Raw genomic sequence first — 13,431 nt, forward strand, 5'->3', positions numbered from 1 at the left:
TTCAATGATACCTCCACACTTGAACTCAACAATGTCCCATAACACACAACCTACTTCACCTCAAAACTCTAGGACATTGTATAATCTGGTTTTACGGGTCCAAGGCTGATGACAATGGACTTGAAAATTTGAATAAAAACCTAAAACAGCCTCAAAAATTGGTGCTAGGGAAAATTTTCCAAGGTAGGGTATATTTGGCAAGTGACTTAATTCAAAGAGGGCCTAGATCACATCAAGAATTCACATCAAATGATCAGTTATGAAGAGAAATAATGCAAGGCCTAGAATGTCATTTTCATGATGCACACACACAAGAAAAACTGTAGTTCAAACCTCTCAAGGTTCACTTTTGTCAAAACTGTTCTTTGGAACTGATTCATCATGTAAAAATCACTTAATTCAATGTATGAAACTATACAAACATGACTAAAAATTATGCACTCAAGTTAGACACTCTATCTATCATCTACAAATTAAGAGCTAAGCTAGCAAAATGAGAAATGTGCAAATCTGCAAAAACTAGTAAAAACAGAGGTAAAATTTATTCAAGGAACTTTAAAATGACTAAAGAAAGCTAGAAACAAACTCAAATTAAATTGTACAATAAACTCAAAATTTTACTACTCAATGTTGGAACAATCGGTACCGTCTTAGAGTCACGCAACGGAATAAAATATTCTGAAAGCGTGTTACGGTCACAAATCAAGTTTTGATGGTCCGTTTTAGAAAAACAATTTTCTTAGAGAAAATTTATCAAACAATTGATGTGCATAAAACAGTAAAGAGTGTAAGGAATAGAAAAGTTGACACACTGGATTTTTATCCTGGTTCGATTCAAAAGAATCTACGTCCAGTTGTTAATCACTATAAAAAGTGATTAACGTTTTCAGTAAAATCAGTTTCACAAGTTTACAATAGAGTAAATGAAACAGAAAAAGATAAAACCTTCCTTCGAACAAACGAACCGGAAGAACAACAACTTTGCCAACTTGAAGAGAACCGCTCCGACCCTTGACCCACAAAGCGCGAGCTTCTCCTTTTCACAAGACTAGGCAATGCAATGAACTAGCTTTTGGAACTTCCTCAGATCACACTGTATTCTCAAAAGCTCTGTGTTCAACTACGTTTTTCTTGTTTACTAATCTTCACAGAAAAACCACTATATAGCCAGCTGCTCTGAATATTTTTGGTTAAGTTTCAACTGCCACGAATAATCGATTATTGTAAGTGATAATCGATTATTCAAGTCCGTTACAGGGTTTTCAAAATGTGATAATCGATTATTCCTGTATGACTCTGTGATAATCGATTATTGTCATTCCATAATCGAGTATTGCTGTTAAAAATGCAAGTTTACAAAGTTTACAAGAATTTCCTACTACATTTAATTTCTACAAATTGCTTTTAACTGATTCTAATATCTTCTTCAACTAAAACTTCTTGCAGCATCATCAAAACAAATTTCTTCAAGATTTACCAATACTCCTTATTGGTAACACTCAACCTACAAAAACACTCTAAAACTAGGTTAAAGAAGCTAAAAGTAAGAACTAAACTAAAACAGAAAGAATACCAGTAAAGAAACTACCTAAGCAAGTCTTAAATGACTAAAGAAAACTAAAGAACACTTCAAAAGTCACTAATTGTAAGAGATTCTAAAACTCACTAGTGAAAGCCTAAAAAGTATGCTAAACTAGTTTTAAAATGAGGACTGCACTAAATTGATATGTAGAACTGTTAAGACACTTTGTAAACAACTTTTAAATGGTCAAAGAATGTCAAAACTAATATAACCAGTACAAACAACCAGAATTGCGAAATTCACCCAAACAAACCCAAAAAATGTTATCTGAACCAAGTAAAAACTGGAATGTAAGTATGTAAACAAGTTCACAATGCTAAAATACTAATAAAAACTTAACTAACCACTACAAATCACTAAGAAAACAAAATCTGACTATGGACGTAAAAATTAAAGCACTTAAACTAGTAAGAGTAAACCATAAAAAACTGCACTAAGTTTAAAATTGAGTTAAAATTCCATTTGAACATGTTTCCATTCATCAAACTAAGTTGTTGAAGTGGTTAGTTATGATAATTAAACTTGTTTGAGTAAACCACTACTAAAACCTCAAAATGAGTACTAAAAATGTACTAGAATGGTCAAAATTTGCAAACTGCACTAAACTAGCCTAAGAAAATTCAAAGAAATTGTCCTAACAAGTTTAGAATGGTAAAACCTAGCTAATTAGAAACTCACACTACAAGAGGTGGGAAGAAAAAGGGACGAGTGTACGGTGCAGGGCAACTTGCTGCAAACTATACAACATCAAGAGGAGGTACTCTGAAGCACCAACCATCTTCTTCCACCACTACTACTGAAGAGACCATCGACCGCTTGACACAGCTACTACAACAACGTGACCAGGAAAATCATGAATTGAGAGAAAATTACAGTGACTTGAGAACCGAGTTTACAAACTTCAAGTCCCTGGTCATGAGAGCGCTGTCTGATGCTTCAGACATTCATTCCACTGACCCTCAGCAGCCCACATCAGTCCAACCCACACCAGTCCAACCATCTATAGAGCAACAAGATGATGAAGATCATTCTGATGATGACTATGTAGATTTTTAGTTTAATTTTGTTAATGAACATAGTTGTTAGAACATTTTTTATGTTACATTAGGATTCTGTTACATTACATTTGCTAGATGAACATGTTGTTTTATTGTTTATGTTTAATGTTTCATTTTCAAATACAAGTTCTTAAATTTCAACAATACAAATGATGTTATTATATTGTTGTTTACTCCATTAATGATTGGATGATTTTGGAATGTATATTATGGAGGTCTGTCTATGGTTTGAAAATGTTATACAGGTCTGTCTGTGATGTGAACATGTTATGCATGTTTGTGTGGTTTGATAACAAATACAAAGATCACTTACTTCTGCCTGGTTTCTACCGAAGGCTTCTGCCCTTCGGTAATTACCGAAGGCTTTTGCCCCTCGCTAATTTAAAAAGGCTTTTGCCCTTCTGTAATTACCGAAGGCTTCTATCCTTCACTAATTACCGAAGGCTTCTGCCCTTCGCTAATTACCGAGGGCTTCTGCCTTTCGGTAATTACCGAGGGCTTCTGCCCTTCGGTAATTACCGAAGGTCAGAAGCCCTCGGTAAATTTTAGCGACAAAAGATTTACCGACGGAGTTTTGGCCGTCGATAAATCGTCGGTAAAAGGTAATTACCAAGAGCTTATGGCTATTTCCGAGGGATTATGGCCTTCGGTGATGCCCTTGTTTTTTTGTACTCTTTTATATTCATTTGATACATAATACAAAGATAAAATGATTTAAAAAATATAAAATTTTACATTTTTTCGAAAAAAAAGAATAAAAATAAATAAGAGTACTGAATCTAAAATATTTAGGTATGTGAAATAATATTTTCTTTTTTAAATAATGAAGAGTCTTATGCAAATTAAGTCTGAGCGTATTACACTCTTTTCAGAACTTTAATTATAATCTGTATCCCGGTATCCAATCATTGATCCACGATAATAATTATTTAATAGAATGGTCCACTGACTCAAATTAAACGAGTTCATTAACTAAATATAGTCTTCCTAAATCAGTGGATTAAAACCTAAAATTATTATTAGCAAGACCAAGTACTTTAAAATAGAAAAAAATAATCTAAAATTAGAAGAAATAAAATATTTAATATGCTGAGCCGATAACTTATTTACGATTTTAGAATAATTTCAAAAACATTACATATTTATTAATCAAATTGAATATAATAAGACTTTGCTTGATAAAAAAAAAAAAAAGAATAGTTTCTTACAATTCTACAAGTTCATATCAAATGATTTATTTGTTAATCAACTAACTTAAAAGTTACAACCCATAAGTAATCATAGAGCAAGATTAGACTAATAAGTTAAATTTGACTATATGAAAACTTTGAATTCTCTGTTATTTATTTTCTGTTGTATCTACGAGTGTTAGCGAATGAGAAAGTGGTTACAAAACAATTGACCTGAACCTTATCAAAACTTAGAAGCAGACATTTTTTTTAATGTGAATTGCTACTTTTTGTTAAATTTGCATTAATTAATTATTTGAAAATGAAAAGGTTTAGTTTCCGGAACATAAAATAGTAATATAATTACACACGCAACACACAGATTTGCCCCAAAACATAATACGGTTTTTATTATCCTTTTATAGCCGCCTGATACAACAGACGAAAGTTTATGTACTAGACAACATAGACACATACACCGACTTTGTTAATGATTGATTCTTCCTCCCAATGTCTTTTATCTCCAACTTTTACGTAATTTAATTTAAAGTTAAATATATTTTTAATTTCCAAACTATGAAAAGTAAATTTTTTTTTAATCTTTCTAAGGTACATTTTAATTTTTCTATTTAAAAAAAAGTATTAATTTTCTATTCTTTTGGGAGGACAAAAAGTTGAAGTAGAAAACTAAAATGTACTTTATTTTAAAAGAATAAGTATTCGTTTCATAGTTTAAGTAAAAACATATTTAACCTTTTAATATATTAATGTACATCTGATTCTTGCGCGGTTTTCAGACCCATAAAGAAACTTCTTTAGTGGTGTTGGTCTTCCAGTTTTATTTAAAACTAACATTTACTCACATTAATGCATTTGCACATTTTATTTAACCAACTCATTTTATACGCAATCATCGGTTGAACATGATGTAGTCATTCCACCTTCACATAACCTTAATATAAAAGTAAAATTACAGTCAAAATCTCGTATGTATTTATAAAGGATGCAAAAGAAAACGAAATAATTTTCTAATTTGTAGATTCTAAAATAAACTAAGAAATTATCGACGTTTAACTTATTTATCTATTATTTTAAAATTTATTATTAAAGTTTTAATACTTGACAAAAGAAAAATTAATAACACACCAACCTTTAAGAATAATAATTAAATAAAAAAACTTTCGTATGTGCAACATTTAAAAAGCTTTATCAATAACTAGTTATACAAATTTCATATTTTATACTACCTTTCTCTCGTCATCTAATAAATAAATACACGTGTAAATTGTGTATTAATAAACTTGTTGGAAGAATTAAAAATATAATAGAAACGATACTATTAAAATTTCAAGAAAATGAATCATTTATTTTAAAATTTAAATATATAAAAGGAGATGAAGAGAGTAATATACTTCAACCTTAATTGTTCCAATATAACTTTACTTATGACTGTATAAGAGAATAAAAAAAAAGTTACGTTTAAATATTAGTTTTTGTCTCTTGTACATTTATATATCCATTATTCTCTTTCTTGTCTAAAGTAATGTATATATGATGAGATTATTTCAGTAAAACTACTTCAAAAAGTAATATATTTCTCATTATTCTTAATATATATAGAATAAATAAAAATTTGAATGATGAATTATTATGGTTCAATGTTTCAGTTGAAATGGTCTGAGGTCAGTCGTCCTTTATTCCTCTACTCTGATTTGTTCATTCATTTATGCGTTCCACTCCGATCGTCAACCTTTTTGCTTTGTTTCATATCTTGAATGTTTTAATTTCTCCAAGATATTTACTACCGGTTTGTGGGTGACATGCAGAAAACACTCTGACGCTTAAAACATATATGTTTTCAGTCTCAATATGATTATCGAAAAAAGTATCTTTATCTGAAGATTAATCTCGTATTTATAGACTTCGTAACCATCAAATCCATTAATTATTCATTAAGACAGTGTATTTTTAGACAATATAACCGGAGAAGTTCATATGCCTACCAGTACATATTGTATAATACAATCAACATACTCTAAGATTAATACTTATGAAGGAAGATGATGGTCTATAAGGGGCAGAATGGTTTCAGAATAAGACGAAATATGAAGTGAAAGAGAAGGTGTGGAAACTGAACATATATGGTAAGGTGACCTTTCCGCGCGCCAAACAGCATACAACTTTCCTTGACCTAACGTAAAACCAAGGGTGAAGTTGCATAATATAATTTATGTTTAAGAAATGAGTTTTAGTTTTAATTCAATTTTAAATTCAGTTTGTAAAAGTAAAATTTATATTTAAATATTATTCTAAATTAATTTTATCTTAATTGATATGAAACTTTTAATTTTAAAAATGATTTTGATATTATATTAAAACAAAAATGACGTGTACAATAAAAATTTATATTCATATATATATATTATAAGTTGATGTTATTTTTAATTACATAATACCTTCAATATCTATATGAGAAAGTGAGTTTATGCCTAACTCATCCCCACAAAACCGGTTTGTAAGGTGAGGTTTGCACCTCACTTATATATTATCATTTGGCCTTATCTCTAGTCGATGTGGGACTTCCAACACACCCCCTTCACGCCGAGGTATAGACATCTCGTGCGTGATAGTAGAAATTGGGTGGTCCGATAGCGGCCCGATTGCGGGTGGAAGAGAAGAATAGAATGCCCACTTAGAACTCGCTAGGATAGGCTCTAACCATGACTCTGATACCATATCAAATATGGTATCAGAGTCATGGTTAGAGCCTATCCTAGCGAGTTCTAAGTGGGCATTCTATTCTTCTCTTCCACCCGCAATCGGGCCGCTATCGGACCACCCAATTTCTACTATCACGCACGAGATGTCTATACCTCGGCGTGAAGGGGGTGTGTTGGAAGTCCCACATCGACTAGAGATAAGGCCAAATGATAATATATAAGTGAGGTGCAAACCTCACCTTACAAACCGGTTTTGTGGGGATGAGTTAGGCATAAACTCACTTTCTAATAATCTATATATATGAAACCTGTTTATATGCATCCAGGTCCCATTCTCAAGATTTCTTCTTCACCTCTCAATATATCCGTACAAATATCATAGGACAAATGTTTGTGTGGAAAATACCTAATTGTTGGTTACATTAAAAGGGATATGTGTATACGTGAGGTGACATGCACATACAAGATATTTGTTTTTGCATAATCATTATACTTATTTGATACAGTTTTTACGTAAATTATAAACAAGCACACATGTCTCAATTCTATAACAAGTATTTTTAATGTGCGTGACTAGAATAACTTTCAAAACACTTATTTTTTTCCTTTTGAAAACAATAACATATGCTCTTGAACAGAAAATAAGAATTACATGATTTTTTTGTGTTGAATTTTTAGTTTGAGATTTTAATATTTTTATTTAGTGGTATATTTTAGGTTTTTGTAATGCACATGGTACGGATAGTATGAAAGGGCGTTAAAATATGGAAGGTTCCGAATTATATCCTTAGCAGAGATAATACAGATTATACAGCGGTACAGATGCATTGTATATATGATTGCATGTGAATCTTTAAATGATTTTTAAAAGAAGTTTTTTTTTAATATTTATTGACTTTAAATATTTTTTGAGATGATTGTGATGACTTGGATATAACATTTTATTGCCGAACCTCAACAGTAGAATTTTTTTTTATGGTTAGTTATATAAGAGGAAGTACACAAGTACATGTGAGCTGATATGTTTAGCACAAAATATATTTAACCGATGTCAGTATAAGTATTTTTCTTGGTAAATATTTGGTACAAGTACTTCTGGTACATATTTGGTACACGTATTTAAGTAACATATTTGTTGATCTCAAATAAACTTTGGTGTTATTCTTTGAAACGCTGATATAACATCATAAAAACTGGATCAATAAAGGAATATTCTGTTAATGACTGCATGGTTAACGTTACTACCGATAAAAAAAACATCACCCTCTTATTCCAAAGTCGACATCATTTTTCATCTTTTAATTTGATTTATAAACATACAGTGTTACTATGGGTTCATAGCCGATCGAACAGTAAAGGTGCAAGAGAGCCTCTAAGTTATTTTGGGCTTATAGCCGACTGATGATACTTCTCAGACAAATGAACTGAGCGGACAAACAGTTAACCGATCGGTAAAAATAGTCGTTAAAGTAATCAATAGTAATAACTACTGGAGAGTTAATGAAAATAATTGTCATTTGTTAACAATTAATAATTTCATTTATTGGTGATCAATGAGTCAAACCTAACCGTAACCTTCTTATAATTTATAAATATTTGTATGAGAAAGAGGACATGTAACTTTTGAACACTGATAACTAATCTTTATTATAAGATTATTACATAAAGTCACTGAGATAACTAATCTTTATTACAAGATTATTACATAAAGTCACTAATTTGAGTGTTAGAGTGTCTTTTGTAGGTACCATCTCCTGCGACTTCGACAAGAAGAAGAAAGCGTAATTGGATAATGGAATGGACAACTTTAAATGTTTTGGATTAGAGATCTAAATCCTGCAAAAAAGAAAATATAGTAAAATAGGTGGTGCTAGTAAAAACTACCATATCCTCGCCCCGCCTAGTAACGGTGCTTACATAAATGACGTAATGCAGTTGTGCAAATAAATTGAAAAGTGATAGTTGGATACTTGGTTTTATATTATTTTATAATACAAAAAGAAGTAAAAAACATTTACATACCTCTCTACATGAAATTTGAGAGGAAACGTAAATCTAGGTTGGTAGCTAGTTGTCCATGTACATATACACTTTTTTATTTAGAAATGGAAAGACTGAAAAGTCTTGAAAGAAGGTGGTTGATGTTATTGGATCATGACTTAGAAATTTTTTATAAGAACTTTTCTTCAAATAATAGAATATATATTACTATTTTATTGGTTTCTATATTTAAAACAGATCAATAGAATAAGCTATGTATCACGGTTCATATATTTAAAATAAATAGAATAGGCTATATATCACGATTCATATATTTAAAATAGATGAATCGTCACTGTTCATATATTTAAAATAGATCAATCAAACCAATCACGAACTACACAATTGTAAAAAAAATTTGTTTTTCCGATATTATATCAGCATTTCAAGTCGACTTTAGAGATGGAGCCTAGTAGTTCATTACCCTAAAACACAAGCAAGTCGTTCTGGATGTCGTAGCCCAACTTCTCCAAATTGGGTTTCACCGCAAACTGAATCATGGGAGGTGGACCACAAGTTAACGCCAAGGTATCAGGAGATGCAGCTGGTACATGCTCTCGGAGGATAGTCTCGGTCATGAACCCCACACTGTATTCCCACCCTTCTCTTATGCTTTCTTGCACCACGTACCACACCTTGAGCCTGTCATGTTTCTTAGCCCATTCATCAAGCTCCTCTCTCAGCAATATATCATCCTCGGTTCGATTCGCGTACACCACATGCATTTCGGTGTGGTCCTCTGGGTCCTTCAGAATGGCTTGAACCACTTGGTAGATGGGTGTGATCCCGGTGCCACCAGCCAACATGGCTAGCCTCTTGGCAAACCTAGGCTTCCCCTGGACGAGGAAGTTTCCTCTCCCGGTGTATTCTATGTGGCCTAGTGGGCCTTTCACGTCCAAGACAGAGCCAATGGGGAGCGAGTCCAAGTGTTGAGACATGGTACCACCGTTGGGGAATTTAGGATGCACTCCTTTGAAGTAAACCTTGACGACGAGGTCAAAGATACCCACTTCATCTACACTGCTTGTGGGGGTGTAGGCTCGCATGCATAGCTTCTCGTCGACAGTGGCACATAAGAATACGTGCTTCCCGACTGGCAAACCCATCAGCTGGTCCTCGCTGGGTAACGCAAAGCGGAGGAGCCTGACGTCGTTGGAGATGGAGGTTCTGGAGAGGAGCTTGCATGGGATTTTCTCGCGTGGGTTGAGAGCCACTTCTCTGATTGGGGCCAAGTGGGTGGTTTCAGAATTGCCATGTACGGAGGAGTTGGGGGAAGAGGAGTCAGAGGTGTAGTCGGTGGTCATGAGCTCACCGATTCGGTAGTCTTGGAGCATTTCCTTGGCTTTTCCGGAGTGAATGGCTTCGAACTCCTCGGTACAGTCGGTGCCGGCGTTGATGAGGATGCTATCTTCGCCGCCAGGATGGTCTTTGAGGAAGCGGGTGCAATCGTAGACATGGCCGTTGACTATGATCCAAGCCGAATCTCGGTTGTTGTGTCTTCTGACTTCGGAGATGGAATAGGTTTTGGTGGTTGTGTTCATGAATGGGGAGGAAACACTCTTCTTGAGGGATGGGTTGGACTCCGATGATATCTCCAGCTGCCTCTCTCTTCCCATCCATCCGCCAGATTGGTTGCCTGGTTGGGTGGGGTGCTCGAACACTATACCAATCTCACCCTTCTTCGGCTTGCACACGTTTGTCTTCACTCTGAACCAGCAGTTGTTCATCATTCCCTGCACATTCAAAACCTTATTTCGTAAATTGCACTCTAAATTATTCATTAACATCCATTTTAGTAAATAATTATTAAAAACCTAATTATTTTTAATCTTATGTATATTTATTTCTCATATTTTTTAACTGTTAATTACTTAAAGTTACTAATACCAAACCTAGATGCTAAGTCATGGAAATAGCTATTACCAGCTGTCACTAATCGGACCAAAGTTGTGTGCGATGCGAACCTACCAAAACTAGGTCGCTGTCAATGAGCACGCGGGAAAGAAAAACGACAGATAATGGACGAGAGAGAGAGAAGCAGAAAGAAACAGAAACTGACCCATTTTCAGCGGGTTGACGTCATAAGATCATAATAGATATAATAAAATAAAAACATATTGTGACTGAGAAAGAAACAATGAACATGAAAAGAGCACTGTGGTGCTCGAGTTAAAACCTGATTTACCATTTTAGTCTATTTTCTTTTAATTTCGTTTATTTTATTAGAATGTTAAGATAGAGTTTTTATGTCTTACTGAAGCTGTTTTCTAACAAAGTTATATAGAACTACAGGAATTATTAAAATAAAAACTGTAAGTAAAAGAAAAAAGCACGAATAATTATTGCGCATATATTAGGTAATATCAAAGGGTAGTAATTAAGAGTAGCGTAGTTTGTTAAATGAGAAAAAAAAGGTAGAGGTAATGAATAATGGAGTAGGATTGAAAGAGAGAGGTAATTACCAAAACATTCCAGATGAGTTTCTCTGGCTGGGTGTTGAGGGCCTCGTCCCAAGCTCGCACCGCAATATCTTTTGCTGCGAGAAGATCCAACACCTCCACCTCCAAGGACCAGAAACACCAACACCAGTACTTCCCATATTTGTTCGGCTTCTCCGGACATTCCACGCTGCACACTTGCCACGTTTCACCACCGTCCAGCGTTACCTCCACACGTGTCACCTTTCTCCCACCTCCTGCATCAACCATCATCTTCACGTTTATTCTCACACCCAAATTCACTTCCAATTGCTTCACTTAAACACTAAACAAAACTAACTACATCCCAATGCTTTCCACCTTGCAAGTTGCAACGCCAAATCACCTCAAATTTTCTTTTTCCCTCTCTATCTTCTACAATATTACTTTCTCTAATTATTTTTTTCCGTCTTGTCTTTTTCAATTACCTTCTATTATGATTTTTAATACTGGGGAAGTGGGAAAAAAAGAGAACTGGCAATATTTGATGATAAGAGAGATGAAACTGACCGGAATAGGCGTAGCCTCTGATGAAATAAGGCATCTGAGTAGTCCATGAGTTGATAGGCAAGATCTCTTCGTGAGAGGGCGTTGTTATGACGGAGTTTATGTTGACCTCGTTGATGCAATACTCTGGCTTGTACCACCAAGCTACAAATTTTGATACACAGACAATATATAAGCACTTTTGATTACAATCGATAATAATTTATAAACCAAGTAATTAGAAAGCGGAAATGGAGGGAAGGGAGATACCTTCTGCATTGGCAAGTTCGGCATCCACGTGAGATGGAAGCACCCTGTTATCCATGTAATGGTAATAGCTTTGAGATTGCTGGGTAGAGACAACGATGCGCTTCAACCATTTCACCATGCGGCCACCGACGAAACCGGGTATTATCACCCTAACGGGGAAGCCATGATCCGGGGACAAAAGCTCGCCGTTTTGCATGTAAGCGAGGATGATGTCGCGAGAGGGATCGAGTGCAACCTCCCTCGTGATACTGGTCCCGTACTTTGACCCACCGTCAGCTGGCAGATCCTCGGAGCCTTCGAAGCACACGTGAAGGGCTCCCTTCGCGCGGCTGTAGATCCCGCACCGCTTCAACAGGGTCCGCAACGGTATACCGCGCCACACCGAAGTAGATATGGCGGCGGGCCCCCAGTGGAAGCCGATGCTCTGTTTCACCATGTTCTGTTCCTTGCGCCTGTTCCCAGCGCAGACAAGTGTCGCAGGGAACTCGCGGATTGGAAAGTCGTGGAGCAGCTGCTCCATGGTGAAGCAAGTGGGCCGACTAACGAGGCCCTTGACCTCAACGGTCCAGTCCTCCCAGCGAGCCCGTGGCACGGGTCCGTGGTTACGGACGTAGTGGAGAGGAACCGGAGTGATGAAACCGTGGTGCATGAGACGAGCGAGGGGTGGCTCCGAGTTTAAGGGGTGCTTTCCGGTCAACCGGATCAGGGAAGCGTTCCGTTTGACCCAGTGGTCGGAGGTTCCATCGTCTCGAGGGTCGAAAATGGAGGATTCAACTTCCACGCTGGACTTTAGAATGAGTTCCTTCAACACAGAGGTTTCTTCTTCGTCGTCGCTTGAAGAATCGGAGGGTGGTGGTGGGAGGGGTAACTTGATAGGACGCGGGAGTTCCGGAGCAGGCTTGTAGGAGCGAACGACGGGGTGTTGGTGGACGGTGAACGGACGGTTGTCGACTGAAGCCGCCATTGAGGGAATGGAGGGAGTGAGAGCAGTAGGAAATTAGGAAATAAGAGTTTTGTTTAAGAAGTGATTATATGTTGATAGAGTTGGTTGGTTTAGAAGAAGGAAAGTTGTTTTTGAATGAAGGAAGATGCAGGGATTGGGGAGTTATATAGAAGGCTGGTGGGGGTAGGAAAGGAAATTTACCTAACCAGGATGTTGATGGAAAAGAGTGAGACTATTCTGTGTACCATATACTATGTCCCACTCAAACCAAACTTCTATAATCCACCCATTCTCTTTTCATAAATTATTTATTCTATTATTATAAACATAAAGCCTCTTTTTTCACATATTCTTCAAGTAATCTATCCCTCTTAATCAATCTTACACTATCTCAATCAATCATTATTCATTATTCATATGCTTTCTTTACTCTACATAAGTCAACCAAGTTATTACATATTAGTCTCATTTAATCCACCTTTATTAAAAAAAAATAATCACCTTCTTTATTACAAAAATTATCACATCTTTTACAACATTACTTATGATTTCTATATAACTTTAGCCTTTTCTAGTTTGACTAAATATTATGTGAACATTGAATGTCAATTTAATAACGTAATAACATTTTAAAAAAATAATTAAACCCATTGTTCTATTGATTTATGTAATAATGTTAGAAGTTT

General features: G+C 35.2%; 1 protein-coding gene across 1 annotated transcript; it reads right to left on the minus strand.

Annotated features, from left to right (window-relative positions):
* Positions 1-8,150: 8,150 nt before the first annotated feature.
* On the minus strand, positions 8,151-12,889 carry LOC108329915 (nitrate reductase [NADH] 1). The gene is made up of 5 exons (XM_017564298.2): positions 11,803-12,889; positions 11,557-11,697; positions 11,032-11,264; positions 8,994-10,302; positions 8,151-8,365 (listed from the first exon to the last, which is right to left on the minus strand). The coding sequence occupies exons 1-4, from the start codon at positions 12,764-12,766 to the stop codon at positions 8,995-8,997; spliced, it is 2,646 nt and encodes an 881-aa protein (XP_017419787.1). The 5' UTR covers positions 12,767-12,889; the 3' UTR covers positions 8,151-8,365; position 8,994.
* Between the last annotated feature and the right edge of the window lie 542 nt (positions 12,890-13,431).

The sequence above is a fragment of the Vigna angularis genome, chromosome 4, assembly GCF_016808095.1.
Source record: "Vigna angularis cultivar LongXiaoDou No.4 chromosome 4, ASM1680809v1, whole genome shotgun sequence".
Lineage (NCBI taxonomy): Eukaryota > Viridiplantae > Streptophyta > Magnoliopsida > Fabales > Fabaceae > Vigna > Vigna angularis.